Here is a 16,796-nt window from a genome sequence, read left to right as displayed (position 1 = left end):
CGGTTGTGTGTGTGTGTGTGTGTGTGTGTGTGTGTGTGTATGTGTGAGATCGGGAGCCCCGCTGGGATGTAGGTCCGTGCGCGCGCGTACCCGGGCCTTGACGGCCGCTGTGATGTTGAACTGCCAGGGTTGGAGGAGGAGGAGGAAAGGGGGACTCCCCCGCCCCCGCCCGCCTACTCGCGGGTTTGAATGGACCGTGAGGGGGAGGGGCGGCAGCGGGCGGGCGCTTTTGTCCGGATGGCCCCACCCCTTCTCGGGGCCGGGGAATCCCCCACACCCCATCCATTTAAAGACCTTTACTCCTTTCTCTCCAGCGGCCCCCCAAACGCCTGCTTGGTTGGGGGGGTCTGGAAGAGCCGCCCTTCACACAAGTGGCTGAATCTCCTCCCATTCTCCCTGTCCCCCGCCCTTTAATCTGAGATAATCCTGGCCCTAGGCTGCAACGCAGCCTTTTATCCCGGTATCAAAGCGTGGGTAGGGATATATGAAAGTGTGTGGCTGCGGTCGCCCAAGCTCAGTGTAATGGAGTTCTTAGAGTCCGGGACGAGGAAGGGGATCCCAGACGAAAGGGGGAGGGACTGTGAGGAGTCCCAGAGTACCTCGACGGAGAAAGACCCCCTGCAAGCGCACTTCCAAGCTCTCCCATCCCTCCCCCACCTGGCGCTGGGCCACCAGCACTGGCCGCTAGTTATACACTAGCGACACCCAGCGGACGCAGGGGACAGGCTCCCGAGGCCCGTTAAGTGCGCTCCGGGTGATTCCAGAGGGGGCGTGTATGCGCGAATCCCCGCTAAGGAAGTGGCAGAAGATGGGGAAGGCGAGAGGGCAGGGCCACATCACCCCAGTCTCGACTCCTCGTGGGCAGGGCCATAACCTTCCTTCACTTAGACCCTCCCAGAGCAGGGCCTGTACCCCTTGGACTGCCCAGGTCCTTTCCTATCAGGCACCATCTCCAGCACAAAGTCAAGTCCTTCTTCACAAGAGACGGGAGCGAGGTCTTTTCGCCGAAGCCGAGCCCCAGCAGTGGGCTCAGGGTGACGTCACTGTGGCGTGGCTAAGAGGACAATCCTCTTTCTCAGTCTCTCCAACTGCCCCCTCCCCCAAGGCTGCCGTAAACGCCCACCGTGGAGTTAGCGGGGGATGAGGGGGGCTCGAGGTTGGCGAACCCAACCGTAAATCCCCAGGAGAGGCCTAGCGGACCTCGGAAACCCGATGGGATGAGGTCTCGGCGGACTCCCGAGAGCCGGAACACGTGCTCAGGGCTCTTTAAGAACTCGGTAGCCAGTGCCGCTGCAGCGGTTACTAGGGATGTGACGTCACGCGCGGGCGGGGCGTGCGCGCCCGGGCGGAAGCGGAAGGGGCGGGGCTGCGCGGGCTGAGTCTCAGTGCTGCCGCCGCCTTCGCCGCCGCTGCTGCCACCAGAGCCCGGGAGGGCTGGGCCCCGAGGCAAGATGGTGGACTACAGCGTGTGGGACCACATCGAGGTGTCTGACGATGAAGACGAGACGCACCCCAACATCGACACCGCTAGCCTCTTCCGCTGGCGGCACCAGGTAGAGCGCGCGCGCCCAACCCCTTCCCCCACTCCCGGGACTCCACTTTAGAGTTCTGACCCCTGATACTGCCGGGGGGCCCAGCCATTGATATCTGGGGTTGCCCCCTGCAGCCTGGGCTTTCCGAATAGCCCAGGGTTCCTCGATTCAATTCCGGGGCCATAGAATTGCCGGGACCCCTGAGTTCTTTGCCCGGGATGCCGGCGCCCCCACCCCCACCCCCTTCCAATTTCTTGAAACTCCAGGTTGACGTGTACGTCATCTTTTTAGAGTTTAGACTGCCAAGGCAAGCTTTTGACGTGCCTCCTAATCCTGCTTGGGATCTTCCATTTACACCCAGATTTCTACCTCAGAATCTGGATCCTGAACCTACTCGGGTACCCAGTTGAGATCTTGGCTATTCCATGGCCCTACCTAACCCCTGTGCGCAGTCGCTCAGTCGTGTCCAACTCTTTGTGACCCCGTGGACTGTAGCCCACCAGGCTTCTCTGTCCTTGGGATTCTCCAGGCAAGAATACTGGAGTCGGTTACCATTTTCTTCTCCGGGGGATCTTCTCGATCCAGGGATCGAACCCGCTTCTTTTATGTCTCCTGCATTGGCAGGCAGGTTCTTTACCACTGGCCCCATCTGGAAGCCCTCCAAAACCCTAGAGTTCCCAATAATTTAAGGCTATTCTGCGACCTGCTTCTCTGGATCCTTATGGTTCAAATCCAGAAGTGTTACTCCTCTGAATAAAACAACTCTGTCTTCCCCTGAGATTTCTATTCCTGGCTTGGGACTCCAACCCACATCCAGGACCCCTCCCATAGAACAAAGATTGGTATCCCCCCCCCCCAACCCCCTCCCCCCAGGGCCCTCAGTCTCATCTAGGCCTGGAATTTTGAAACCTGGGTCCTATTCAGAATGAACTACCACCTCCACCCTGATGGAGCCTCCAATTCCGGAGGCTCTCCTTCAACCTCTGGTATGGTTAGACCCAATTTCCCATTACATCAGGAAACCGTACCCACGTGGCTTCCTGCCCAGCCAGAACCCCTGCCCCTCCTTGGTACTGCATACCCAGTCCCCGCCCACCCCCAAGACAGACTTCCAGTGGGAACTTTTGCCAGCTTCAGAATGCCTCATTCAAACCCAAGTCCAGAACCCAAACCCACCCCATCTCCCTTCTGACCCAAACTTGGTCTGCTGTTCTCAGACACCCACAATGACACTGCTGTTACAAGGAACCCTCCCATCCTGAATCCAGATTCACTGCCCCTTCTTTTATCTATTTCCCCCCAAATACAGACCCCCAGAATCCCAAGTCTGTGTGTTCTTTCTACCCGCCCCCCCTGCCGCCCAGCTGTGCTTACCGGCCAACAGAATGACTCTCCTGAGACCTTGTGTGCTAACCTCTTGCTCCACCAACGCAGAGCTCCTGCACCCACATCCCAGGGCCTGCTCTCACACTTAAGGCATATACCTCCTAGAACCTTCCAGTTAGGAAGGCCTCATAGATAGATAGAATAGAAGATAGAATGCTGTCTTCCCATGTATCCGCTTGAAGTCTATGTTTATCCAGAAACTCCTAGAAGCACCCTTCCTCATCCTGCTGAGACACAGTATCAGTGCCTACATCTGGTCCCGGTTCTGGGTCCAACCCATTTCTTAAAGCAGCAACCTTTTGGCTAGGGCTTCCCTGATGGCTCAGATGGTAAAGAATCTGCCTGCAGTGCTGGAGACCCAGATTCGATCCCCAAGTGGGGAAGATCCCCTGGAGAAGGGAATAGTGATCCACTCCAGTATTCTTGCCTGGAGAATCTCATGGACAGAGAATCCTGGTGGATTACAGTTCATGGGGTTGCAAAGAGTCGGATATGATTGAGTGACTAACCCTTTCCACCTGGCTAGTGTACCTGGTGGGCAAGCCACTGGAGTGGAAAAAGAAAGTTCTAGCATTTCTCTCTTGCCACATGTGACATTTTATGGTGAAATATTGAAGCTCTCCGCAAAGCTCTAAAGCCCATTCTCGGGAACACCTGTTCTCCTAACGTAGTTGATCTGTATCACCAGGTTTGGTCCTGCTGGTTTGGGAGGCCATGCCCGCTCTCATACAGCGTCCTCCTCCCACCACGCCCTGCTCCCTCCTGGCGCAAAACCTTTTCCTGTCCAACCACTGAGGGCCCAGGGCTGTCGTGGATACGAGTGGAGGCAAGGAGCCTGGAGTCTATAGCATGAGGTTCAGCTGCCAGTGACCGGCAGCCTGGGCTGCAGCCCTGCCGTAGGACCATCACTGCTTTGGGGGAGCGAGCCCCCTGCCTCCATGAGACCATCATGAAAACGAAATGAGATTAGATATGGAAAGAACTTGGCTTGGGGCCTGGGAGGAAAGAGTAAGCAATACCAAGAGTGGAAGAGGGGATTAGCCGAAAGGTAGCCTGGTACCCTTGTGAGCACAGGCCTGCCTGACTGGGTTCATATCCTGCTCCTTCTGAATATCACTGACTTGCTGCACGGTCCCCAGTGAGGTTTGTTTTGTTTTGTTTTGTTTTTTTAATTAATTTGACCGCACAGGGTCTTAGTTACAGTGTGCTGGATCTTTAGTTGCAGCATGTGGAATCTATTAATAGTTCCCTGACCAGAGATCGAACTGGGGCCCCCTGCATCGAGAGCACAGAGTCTTAGCCATTGGACTACCAGGGAAGTTCCCTGAAGTGAGTTTTGATCGCTGTGTGCCTTAGTTTCCCCAGCTGGCGGTCTTAATAGTACCACCCAATAGGCTTGCTGTGAGAACCACCTTATGAATTTAACGTGGAACGTAATAAGCTTTGTGGAAACTTTAGCTCCTGTCATCATCATTGCTTGGATAATTCATGCTCATGGTGAAAAATAAAAAATAATCCCAAGGTTCCAGAAGGGGACAAGTGAGTCTTCCCAGTTCCAGCTCCCTGGCTCCCTTGCCCAGAAACAGCTGCCAATCCTGGTTTCTCGTGGCTCCTTCCAGTAAGCTGGGCGGCATCCAGGTTCTGTGAGCCTCGGGTCCCCCCTCTCTGTGTAAGGCAGGAAACAGGGACACCTGTGGCCCCTTGCCACTGAGGTTTCTGCCCTGCCCAGCCTGACACAGCCCCTCCTGGAGGTGTAAAGCCCAAGTCGGGCAGGCCGCCACCCCCAGCAGCTCCAGGAGGCCTTTATTTAGCTTTGGCCTCCCTGGCGGCTGCTCAGAGGATGCCAGAGGATTTTGATGGCTGCCCAGCAGACACCAGCAGTGTGGTAGGTTCCTGCTGCCCCCCTGAGGCCAGCGGTGATGCCGACCACCAGTAGCCCCTCTCAAGGCAGGGGGGAGGTTCCAGAAGGACACAGGCCTATCGTGAAAAAAGGGAGGCAGCAGCGGCTGCAAGGCCTTAAGGGTCTTGTCCACCCCTTAACCAAATGGGAAAAGTGAGGCTCGTGATTGGCCATGCCAGTCCAGTGGGGTGTGAGAGAACGGCCCGAGTCTCTCGGTTCTCACCCATGTGTGCCTGGCCGTGTGCTGGAGCCTGGAGATACAGCCTCAGGTAAAGCACAGAAGTAAGTTAGCAAACCATTCTGGTGACCTTGGCCATGACAATGGTGAGGAGAGTAGGACACATATACCGAGTACCATGTTGCAAGCGGTTTCCTTGGGGTAACTCATTTAATTCTCACAACAGCCCTGTGAGGCCCCATTTCATAGGGCTTCCCAGGTGGCGCTGGTGGTAGAGAACCTGCCTGCCAATGCAAGAGACATCACAGTTGCAGGTTCAATCCCTGGTTCTGGAAGATCCCCTGGAGAAGGAAATGGCAATCCGGAGGAGCCTGGCGGCCTGCGGTCCATAGGGTCGCAAGAAGTCGGACACGACTGAAGCGATTTAACACACCCATTTCGTAGAGGGGGACACCAAGGCAGGGAGAGGTGTAAGCGACTTTGCTAAGGTCACATTGCCAGTAGGTATGGATCTGGATGCTCTGATGCAGTAGCAGCTGCTCCCAGTTACCAGGCATGTACTGGCTATCGAGCTAAGCACTTGAAGTGCATTTTCTTGTTTGAGCCCCAGTACCATCCTCAGAGAGGGAGACTGTCCTGTTGGACAGACAGTGATGACAGTAGCCAGTAAGGTAATGGAGCTGACCGAGCGTCCAGCACAGCTCTGGACTGTACAACCTCTTTCGTGTCTTCCAGTGCAAGCTCGTGAGGTTGGCACTGTTGTCCACCTCTGACAGATGAGGAAACTGAGGTTTGGGAATTGGCCCAGAGACACCTGGCCATTATGTGGTGGCCATGGGATATGACCCCAGGTCTGGGGTCTCAAGGCTTTCCACCAGCATCTCATCTCGTCACCTGATGATCACCGAGGGGCCTTTGGGGCTCAATGACTCTAGGGGTCTCGCACTTGGGGAAGGCTTTGTTGAAGCTAAGACTTGCAGACAAAGCAGATGGAGCGAGGGGAGTGCCAGCAGGGAGGAACAGCATGTGCAGAGGCTAAGACGCAGGAGAGAGCCGGTGCATTCGGGGAGCCACAAGGGCCAGCATTGATCTGACACCCAGCCCCCCAAGGAACATTGGTGCCATCTGGGCAACTTGGGGCAGGAATTTGGGGTCCCCTCTGAACAGGAAGGGCTGTGGTCAGATGGGTGCGTTTCCAGGACTCCTCTGGCAACTTCTGAGCCTGGACTGAGGGGATGGTCATGGCATGTTTCGGGGTCCAGTGTGTGACTCCGGGTTGAGCAGACACTGCAGGGCGCCAGGGGCAGGTGGTGGAAAGCAGTGGCACCCCTCAGTGTTCAGTCTGTGGCTCTGGGTTGAGCAGACACTGCAGGGAGCTGGGGGAGATGATGGGGAACTGGGGCAGGGGTGGACAGTGACACAGCCCCCTGATCCAGCGAGGGGTCTGGATGAGGAAGCTGAGATGACGTGCCGTCACTGAGCTTGGGGTGCAGCAGAAGAGTTCTGAGGAGCAGTGTCTAGGATAGGAGGTATACAGGAGTCTGGTGGGTACCACGCTGGACTCCGGAGGCATGCTGGCCTGGAGACAGAGCTGAGTGGGCCCTGCAGATCCAGGTGCAGCCCGTGGGGTGGAGCACATTAGAGGAACGACTGGAAAGGGAAATCATGGTGATTTGGTGGCAGAGAGGGAGGGAATGACTCACAGCAGGCCTCTGCTGGGGGCAGGAGGCGGGGGCAAGGGTCTTCCCTGAGGGAGGACACAGCAGAAAAATAGGTTTGGGGGAGCTCAGATGGGGAGTTCAGTCTTGGGCACAAAGCTGGCGGTGCCAGGCCATGTGGCCAGGGTAGGGTGCCTGAGTGTTACTGAGGGTGCTCCAGGCAGGAGGAGGAGCCTGAGATCCTGGGGAGCGGGGAGGCCTCCTTCCAGCGTGTGATTATTAGATCCAACAAGTCTTTCTTAAGTCCCTGCTGTGCACCAGGTTCCTGACTCTGGAGTCACAAGAGTGATCAGATCCCCACCTTTGTGGAGCCAGTCTCCTTGGAGGTAGACAGCACCCAAAGCGGGAGAGAGAACTGTCACAGAATGTTGTCAGGTGACAAGTGCTGAGAATGTTGTCAGGTGACAAGTGCTGAGGAAGATCAAGCAGAGCAGAAGAGGGGGAGATATCAGCAGTATCAAGGAAGGCCTCATCTGGAAGGGACCTTTTTTTTTAATTACACTGCATGACTTGCAGGATCTCAGTTCCCCATCCAGGGATCGAAGCCTGGTTCCTAGCAGTGGAGCCTCAGAGCCGTAACCACTGGACCACCAGGGAATTCCCTGTAAAAGGCATTTGAAGATGATGAGGATGCAGGGTTTGGGGAGGTGGGGTGGATCTGAAGAGAGAGCATTCCAGACCAAGGGAACACAGAGGCAGTGCAAAGGCCCTGAGGCTTGAAGTGAGTTCCGGAAAAGGTGAGGCAGCCAGTGTGGCTGGAGGGAGAGGGCGAGCAGGAGGAGATGAGGCCGTGGAGGGGACCTGACAGGTTGTGCTTGGCTTTATGGGCTCCGGGGAGGACTTAGGCTTTTGCTCCGAGTGAGGCAGGAGTCATAGAAGGTTCTTATTTTAAAAAATAATTATTTGTATACTTGACTGTGTTGAGTCTTAGTTGTGGCATGCAAGATCTTTGTTCCACACTATCTTTGATCCGGTGTATTGCAGTACACAGGCTCTTTAGTGACCTGCGGGCTTAGTTGCCCCAAGGCATGTGGGATCTTAGTTCTCCAACCAGGGATCAAACCACTTTCCCCAACATTAGAAGGCGAATTCTTATCCACTGGACTGCTGGGGCCGTAGAAGCTTCTGCGCAGAGGAGGAACCCCCCTAGCTCAGGCCTACCTTAGAGGTGAGAGCAGGAGCCGGGAATCCAGTGCGCGGAAGTTGGTGTGGACCTTCTCTGGGGTCATCCCAGGTGCGACTATGGAGAGCCCGAGGCCGGGGTCAGGGCCAGGCTGTTCCCCAGAATGACGGGCCATGCCGAACCCGCAGGCCCGGGTGGAGCGCATGGAGCAGTTCCAGAAAGAGAAGGAGGAGCTGGACAGGGGCTGCCGCGAGTGCAAGCGCAAGGTGGCCGAGTGCCAGCGGAAGCTGAAGGAGCTGGAGGTGGCCGAGGGCGAAGGCGGCAAGGCCGAGCTGGAGCGGCTGCAGGCTGAGGCGCAGCAGCTGCGCAAGGAGGAGCGGAGCTGGGAGCAAAAACTGGAGGAGATGCGCAAGAAGGAGAAGAGCATGCCCTGGAACGTGGACACGCTCAGCAAGGATGGCTTCAGCAAGGTGGGCGGGGCCTGGGCGTGACGGGCAGCAGGTGGGGGTGGGGAGCATTGCGCGGGTCCAGGAGTGGGCGGGTGCTGGCGGGGGGTGGGGCGGGGGCCGCAGGTGGGGGGCGCCGGCAGTGAGGCACCCCACCAGTACCCCTCCCTCTGATCTGCCCGAAGGCCCCAGTCCGAGGCCACACCTGCCACGCCCACGATCCCGCCACACTGATGTGCACGGCGTCGTCACCGCCTCCGCTGTGGATGGGATGGGCGTTGCGGCCGCGGCCCGCCCGGCCAAGTTCGAGGCGCCCCGCGGCCACAGCCTCGCCCCAGCCCACTCCCCTTCTCGCCTCACCACAGAGCATGGTCAACACCAAGCCTGAGCAGGCGGAGGAGGAGTCCGAGGAGGTGAGGGAGCAGAAACACAAAACCTTCGTGGAAAAGTATGAGAAACAGATCAAACACTTTGGTGAGTTGGGCCAGGGGTGGGCTCTAGGTGGGTGGTGCGCGTGAGAGAGGGCTGCCCCTCTGTCTCCTGGGGGCCCTTGGAGCACTTCGCCATCGTCTTCTGGCAGGCATGCTGCGCCGCTGGGATGACAGCCAGAAGTACCTGTCGGACAACGTCCACCTAGTGTGCGAGGAGACAGCCAACTACCTGGTCATCTGGTGCATTGACCTAGAGGTGGAGGAGGTGCGTGCAGACCCTGCGGGGTGGGGGGTTGGGAGGGCCCAAAAGGTTCTGCCTTTTTTTTTTCTTATTTTTTTATTCTCATTTTATCATTCATGTTTGTTCAGAACATTACAGTAGGCATGAAGGGAAAAAGAACTACATTTTAAAACACTGTCTGGAGTCTAATATAGGAAGCTGTACCATTGTCTCTTGGGGGGAAAGGCATTAATTTTACATTGAAGTTAAATATTAAGACCAGCGTCCAAGTAAGCCACGGTTAAGGTTGAAGTGCAAGTTGTGTTCTCACACAACGAGGGCTGGGGAAAGGAGCCCGCCACTCAGTGACGCCGTGCAACGTCCTCCCTTGGCAGAAATGCGCCCTCATGGAGCAGGTGGCTCACCAGACCATCGTCATGCAGTTCATCCTGGAGCTGGCCAAGAGCCTCAAGGTGGACCCCCGTGCCTGCTTCCGGCAGTTCTTCACCAAGATCAAGGTAGGGAGGTGGTCCTCAGGGATCCAGCCTGTGGTCCACTGGGGGAGGCAGACATGGGTCCACTCAGACTCAAGCCCCTGTGATCAGCATCTCATCCATTAGCAGTGGGTTAGTCCGCAGAGGAGCTGGGTATTGGGCGGCTCCCGTGGAGATTTGGAAAGCTGAGCTGGCAGGACGTGCTGAAAGTACCAACCTGAGTGAGGGCCAGAGTCATGGGCACTTATGGGTTTCGTACCTGAGCACCTGAAGAGCAGAGCTAGGGGAGATTGAGGGCAGACCAGAGGATGATCGAGGGCAGCTGTATTGAGTTTGAGGTGCCTTCGAGACTCCACAGGAAGACCTGGAGGAGGTGGGTGTCAGGAGTTTGCAGTATAAGGGGACATTCAGTCAGATGATTGTAAGCACAGGGGTATAAGGTTGAGCTCAGGGAAGACGGAGGAGGCTAGACAGAGCAGGGGAGCGGCCTGAGCCCCAGAGTACCTGTCCTTTAGTTCAGGACCAGCTGTGGGGAGCCCTGGGGCGTCCCTGAGGATCTGCATTGGAAGGGTCCTGGGCTCCCCCGTCTCCCCTGGTGAACATACTCCCTCTCCTGCAGACTGCTGACCGCCAGTACATGGAGGGCTTCAATGATGAGCTAGAGGCTTTCAAAGACCGCGTGCGGGGCCGCGCCAAGCTGCGCATTGAGAAGGCCATGAAGGAATACGAGGAAGAGGAGCGCAAGAAGCGGCTTGGCCCTGGCGGCCTGGACCCCGTCGAGGTCTACGAGTCCCTCCCTGAGGTGAGGCTCCCCAGGCCCTGGCAGGTGGCACGTGGGCTGTCAGCGGATCCCTGGGACCCAGGCCCTGACCCCGCCCCCTGCACCCACAGGAACTTCAGAAGTGCTTCGACGCGAAGGACGTGCAGATGCTCCAGGACGCCATCAGCAAGATGGACCCCACCGTGAGTAACCACACACCCAAGCCCACCGGGACAGGCAGTGTGTCTCCCCCACCTCCAGCCCCGCTGACCACGTTGCTGCTGGCAGTGCCCCTCCTGGGCTTCTCAAAAGAGCCGGGGAGGTTCTGTCATCGAGTGGCTGGCACACAAGACAGCCCGGCCTCATGCCCCATGCTGTCTCACGTTTATTGGGCAGCTGCTATGTGCCCAGCATCTAGATTGAGCGTCCCTGTCCCTGTGGCTGTTTATGAGCACACCCAACTGACTCCACCTTTGCCAGCAACTCAGAGTGGCCTGCTCCACAGTCTCAGTTACCCCATCAAACCAGTATCTCTCAAAAAACATATTAACTCACAAAATCCGTGAGGAGGGCCAAGTATGTGGTTGACGCTGGTTGAACCTCAGCTCTTTGGAGTGGTAACGGCGCTGGTGGATAAGAACCCTGTGTCTTAATAAACCTCTGTCTTAGCCCCTTCCTGCTACGTGGCTCACTGGTTGGCCGCACTGGTTCCCTCGTCTGTAAAATGGATTTAGTCTCTAGACCACCTCAGGGTTTCTAGAAGCTTCTATGGGGATAAGTATGTAGACCAAGGGTCTTCAGAGAATCTGGCTCGAAGGTTCACTGCCTGTCTGTAAATAAAATTTTGCTGGAACCGCAGCAGCCAGGCTGGTTTATTTTCATCTTGTCTATAGTTGATTTTGTGCCGCAGCCATAAAATTGAGGTGTGATGGAATGAGAGGTTTTGACAGGGACCACAGGGCCTGCAAGCCAAAAATACTTGCTGTCTGGCTTTTTATTTTTTAAAAAAAGTTTGCTGACCTTTGTTCCAGGCCTACACTTTTAAAATTTGAATTGTTCGTGCTAAGTCGCTTCAGTCATGTCTGACTCTTTGTGACCCATGGACTGTAGCCCGCCAGGCTCCTCTGTTCATGGGATTCTCCAGGGAAGAATACTGGAGTGGGTTGCCATTTCCTCCTCCAGGGAGTTTTTCTGACCTGTGAATTGAAGCGGTGTCTCATGTCTTCTGCATTGGCAGGCAGGTTCTTTACCACTCAGACAGTAAAAATCCACCTGCAGTGCAGGAGACCTGGGTTCCATCCCTGGGTTGGGAAGTTCCCCTGGAGAAGGGAATGGCTACCCACTCCACCTGTGGTCTGGAGAATTCCATGGACTGTATAGTCCATGGGGTCGCAAAGAGTCGCACATGACTGAGCAGCTTTCACTTCACTTCTTTACCACTAGTTCCACCTGGGAAGTTAAATTTGAATTTTAAAGTTAAGTAAAATTCAGGGGCTTCCCTGGTGGTCCAATGGCTAAGACTCCACGCTCCCAGTGCAGGGGGCCCAGGTTTGATCCCTGGTGAGGGAACTGGATCCCACATGCCACAACTAAGACCCAGCTCAGCCACATAAATGTATCAAAAAAAATAAAAGTAAAATTTCAAGCTCTGTCCTTCCCTTGCACCAACCGCATTCGAACTACTCAGTAGACACCCATGTCTGCTGGCTGCCATGTTGGATAGCACAGATTACAGACCCGTTTTCCCTCATCCCAGACAGCTCTGATGTACAAAGAGCAGAAAGCGGGCTTGGGGATGTGCAGGGGATGGGGCCTGCCCCAAGCAGGCGGCAGCCCAGCCTCACCCACCCACCCTTTTCCCCACAGGACGCGAAGTACCACATGCAGCGCTGCATCGACTCAGGCCTCTGGGTCCCCAACTCCAAGTCCAGCGAGGCCAAGGAGGGGGAGGAGGCGGGTCCCGGGGACCCCTTGCTGGAAGCCACCCCCAAGTCAGGCGACGAGAAGGATGTCAGCGCGTGACCTGTCCCGGCTGCCGCAGGCCCCTGTGCACCCCTTTTCAGGAAACAAAAATAGATGCCATCTCCCCAGGTCCTGGCTTCCTCCGCTTTTGCTGCTCCCCAACCTAGCCCGGAGGGGCCCTGCCACCCCCCTTCCACCGCCCCCCTCCCCCCCAGCCCTCATCCAAGTCTTTGCTTTGAGTCAAAGGGGCTTCACTGCCTGCAGCCCCCCATCAGCATTAAGCCAAAGGCCCGGGGATCCAGGGAGGGGCAGAGGTTGCCAGGTTGGTCCATGGGGTGGGGGTGGGTCCCCAGCCAAGGGGCCTGCTCCAGTCACTGTGGGCTCTGTTCTCGCTGTTCGCCCGCGTCAAGTCTTCTATATAGTAAACAGCAGTTATCTTCCAATAAAGGATTTCAGATGCTCTGTGGGGCGTCAAGAGGGCTGTGGGCACAGCTCTTCTCTGGGGGGTGGGAAGGGACCTGTGAGTGTTGGCGGTTGGGCCTGTGACACCCTGGCTTTGCCCTCCAGCAAATGGGCTGTGTCCCCCATCCACACTCCAGGCTCTTCCATCACCTGGAACCCTTCCTCAGGTCACCTTTGGATCAGAGTTCTCACCACACCCCTATGAAGTCTCTGGCTCATCCCATTCCTCTAAGCCCCTCCTACCATCCATTCGGGAGCATCACCCTCCACTGTGTCTCACCTTCCTTGGGGTCACTTCTGGCTCCAGGACCGATCTTGAGTCTGTCCACGGCCCTTCATTCTCCACCCTGGTCCAGGTCCCGTCACCTCTGGCCTGGACCCCTGCTCGCAGCCTCCTCCCTGTCTCCTCCACCCTCACTGGACCCCAACAAGCAGGGAGTGCCTATGAACAAGAGAGTCCTGGCCCATCCTGCCCCAGAGCAGAAGCCTAAGTTCTTGCAGCTAACTGGGCCCTGTACCATCTGCCTGGTCCCCTCCCTGCGCTCATCACCTCGTGGCCTCCCACTGCCCTCTCACCAACTCCCTCCTCTGCACCTTGAACACTTTAAGCTTCTCTATCAGTGTGACCTTGGGCAGCTTAATCAGCCTCAGCATTCATCTCTGTATAGTGATAGAAGTGTTCGTGCCTTCTTCCCAGGGTTGTGATGAGTGAATGAGATAATGAGCAGGTGCACATAGCACCTGGGCCCCGGCATGTCCCTGTCCCTCACCCTGAACACCCTTCCCTGCAGTCTTCCTCTACGAAGTAATATTTGGGCCCCAGGAAAGAGGTAAAGAGTAGTATCATAAACAGGGACACAGTTTTTAAGACATGAAGTAACAGAATCCAATTGAAGCCCACTGCCCGCCTCTTCTGGGGGATACCACCATCTGGCAGGTGCCTCTCAGTCTGACCAGAGCTCTGGTACCTCCTCCTGGAAGCCTGCCCTGATCCGCCTTCTGAGTCATCCCTCACATCCAGCCATATTCCTGCCTGGCTGTGCCAACCTGTGTATTGCTGTCTCCTTTATGCTGTGAGCACCACCTGGACACAAACAGTCTTGGCCCTAGAATGATCCCGGCGACCCTCACAGATTCTGGTGCTCAGTGAATGCCTTTGTGCCCAAGCTGATTGCCACCAGAGGGCAATAGTGAACTGCAAACAAGTGGTGTTGCTCGATGCTTCTCAAAAAGATTAAAATGGCTGGGACTTCCCCAGAGGTCTAATGGTTGGGACTCTGTGCTTCCAGTTGAGGAGGGGTTGGGAGGGGATGGATTCAATCCGTGGTCCGGGAACTAAAATCCCATACACCACATACATGGCTGAAAAATAAAGGTTTTAAAAGTATTTAAAAATGGCAGGTGGGGGATCTGGGGAGGATTGGGGAGACCCTCCTAAACCTTGTTCATCCGAGATCAATTCAAAATTGTGAACTTGTTAATTCTTTACCATGAAAACTTTCAGAGGTAGAATCTGTATTTCTGGTATTTCCTTTCACCTCGGCCTCCAGTACAACTCAGCATTGCTGTTACTGATCCTTGACTTAAAATTTCAATATTTTGTTCACCATGGATTTTTTTTTTCACATTAATGGTGTTTTTGGAAAATATTACATTAAAATATTTATCTTGATTACTGAGTCGGTGACTTTGCTTTCATGCCACACGTACCTCACCCTAGCACTGTTTAACATTTAAAACATCAAATGATAGTGAGATACAGAATGAAGGGTCTTCCCTGGCAGTCCAGTGGTTAAGACTCTGGGCCTACACCGCAGGGGGTGTAGGTCGCGTCTCTGGTTGGGGAACCAAGATCCCACATGCCCCGTTTTCTTTGTGGCTCAGCGGTAAAGAATGCCTGCTAATGCAGGAGACAAGGGTTCAATCCCTGATCCAGGAAGAGTGACTGGGCGTGACGTGGAACAACTAAGCCCATGTACCACAACGATTGAGCCTGCGTTCTAGAACCTGGGAGCCGCACCTACTAAGCCCATCTGCTGAAACTACTGAAGCCAGTACCGCCAGAGCCTGTGCTCTGCGGCAAAAGCGGCCACTGCAGCGAGAAGCCTGGGCAGTGCAGCTAGAGAGTAGCCCCTTGCTTGCTGCAACTAGAGAAAAGCCCACACAGCAACAAAGACCCAGCACAGCCACACACACACACACAAAATATCCCACATGCTGCAAGTCAAGGCAAAAAAAAAAAAAAAATCTGGTTCCCTGCCCCCAACCACGGGAACCCACTGTCTCTGGTGTCTTGTGACTCCTTCCAGGGTTTCTCTTTGTAAGATCAAATGTAATCTTATCCCTTCCGTTCCTTTTTACACAAAGCATACCACACTGCAGTCAGTGACGTATCTTGCTTTTTTCATTGAACTCTGTGACCCCGCAGATCTTTTCTTAACTGTCCATCAGCACTTCCTCATTCTTTCTACTCTGGTAGTATGTGCTCATCTCAGCATTTATTTCACCAACGGGTTTTTTTGAATTAACACTTGCAGGTTTGTGAGTCTTAGTGGCAAACAGAATCCCACCCAAAATGTTTCACCAAACAAAATGTAATAATGGAGACTTCCCTGGGGGTACAGCAGATAAGAAGTCTTCCCAGGTGGCTCAGTGGTAAAGAATTCGCCTGCCAAGCAGAAGACCTGGGTTCAATCCCTGGGTCAGAAAGATCCCCTGGAGAAAGAAATGGCAACCCACTCCAGTATTCTTGCCTGGGAAATCACATGGACAGAGGAGCCTGGCAGGCTACATTCCATGGAGTCACAAAGAATCGGGCATGACTTAGTGACTAAACAACAACAGTGGATAAGAATCTGCTTGCCAAAGCAGGGGTCACCAGTTCAATCCCTGATGCAGGAATATCCCACAAGCCGAGGAGCAACTAACCCTGTGTGCCACAACTACTGAGCCCTTGCACCTAGAGCCCGTGCTCTGCAACAGGAGAAGCCACTGCAATGAGAAGCTCCCCCGCTGCAATGGAAGAGTAGCCCTGGATCGCCACAGATAGGGAAAGACCACACGCAGCAACAAAAACCCAATGCAACCAAAAATAAATATATATATATTTTAAAGTGTAATGATGTGAGTGGGATAGGAGGACCAACAGAGTGGATTCATTTTCTGGAGCTGCTGTAACAAATCACCACATTTAGTGGCTTCAACACAAACAGATTACCTTACACTTGCACAGGTCAGAAGTTTGACATGGGTCTCTTTGTGCTGAAATCTAGGCACTGGCAAGGCTGTGATCCTTCTGGATGTTCTGGGTAGGATCCATTTCCTCTGTTTCCAACTTCTCGGGGCTGCCTCCGTTCCTTGGCTCGTGGCCACCTCCTTCCATCTTCAAAGATGGCAAAGATGGGGACTTCCCTGGCTGTCCAGTGGCTAAGGCTCCGAGCTGCCAATGCAGAGGGACTCAGGTTCGATTCCTGGTCAGGGAACTAGATCCCACATGCCACAAGTAAAGATCTCATAGGCTGCAACAAAGACCCAGTGCAACCAAGTAAACAAATTCCTAACCTCCCCCCCCCCCCAAAAATGACAAAGACGACATCAATCATGTCACTCTGACTTCTTTTTCTGCTTTCCTCTTTCACTTGTAAGACCTTTTTTTAAAAAAAAAAAAAAAAAGTATGTACGCTTTTTATTTTTATTTACTGATTTATTTCTGGTTGTGCTGGGTCTTCATTGCTGTGAGACTTTTTTCTAGTTGTGGCAAGTGGGGGCTACCCTCTAGTTGTGGTGCCTGGGCATCTTTGTGGAGCACAGGCTCTAGCTGCACAGGTTTCAGTAGCTGCAGCACATAGGGTCAGTAGTTGTGGCTCTGGGCTCTAGAGTACAAGCTCAGTAATTGTCGTGCATGGGCATAGTTGCTCCATGGTATGTGGGAATCACCCTGGATCAGGGATTGAACCCATGTCTCCAGCATTGGCAGGCAGGTTATTTGCCACTAAGCCACAGGCAGTCCCTAAAGACTTCTGTGATTACCTTGAATCCACTAGGATCATCTCCCTATCTTTCTTTTTTTTTTTTTTTTTTAACATGGAATGATTCAGGCATTTGCATATCATCTTGGTGCAGGGGCCAGGCTAATCTTCTCTCTATCTTTCCAATTTTAGTATACATGCTGCTGAAGCGAGCTT

General features: G+C 54.6%; 1 protein-coding gene and 1 non-coding gene across 2 annotated transcripts; one reads left to right on the top strand and one right to left on the bottom strand.

Moving 5' to 3' along the window:
• Positions 1–1,346: 1,346 nt before the first annotated feature.
• Positions 1,347–14,284, top strand: CDC37 (cell division cycle 37, HSP90 cochaperone). The gene is made up of 8 exons (XM_065917756.1): positions 1,347–1,553; positions 8,026–8,307; positions 8,649–8,757; positions 8,864–8,979; positions 9,330–9,452; positions 10,048–10,230; positions 10,320–10,391; positions 12,055–14,284. The coding sequence occupies exons 1-8, from the start codon at positions 1,452–1,454 to the stop codon at positions 12,208–12,210; spliced, it is 1,143 nt and encodes a 380-aa protein (XP_065773828.1). The 5' UTR covers positions 1,347–1,451; the 3' UTR covers positions 12,211–14,284.
• Positions 14,285–16,689: 2,405 nt separating this feature from the next.
• On the bottom strand, positions 16,690–16,796 carry LOC136156768 (U6 spliceosomal RNA). Its single transcript, XR_010661249.1, has one exon. It is a non-coding gene; the product is annotated as a U6 spliceosomal RNA (small nuclear RNA).

Source organism: Muntiacus reevesi, chromosome 1 (genome assembly GCF_963930625.1).
Source record: "Muntiacus reevesi chromosome 1, mMunRee1.1, whole genome shotgun sequence".
Classification (NCBI taxonomy): Eukaryota; Metazoa; Chordata; class Mammalia; order Artiodactyla; family Cervidae; genus Muntiacus; species Muntiacus reevesi.
The sequence above is the reverse complement of the archived record's forward strand: the minus strand, read 5'-3'. Positions and strand labels throughout refer to the sequence as shown.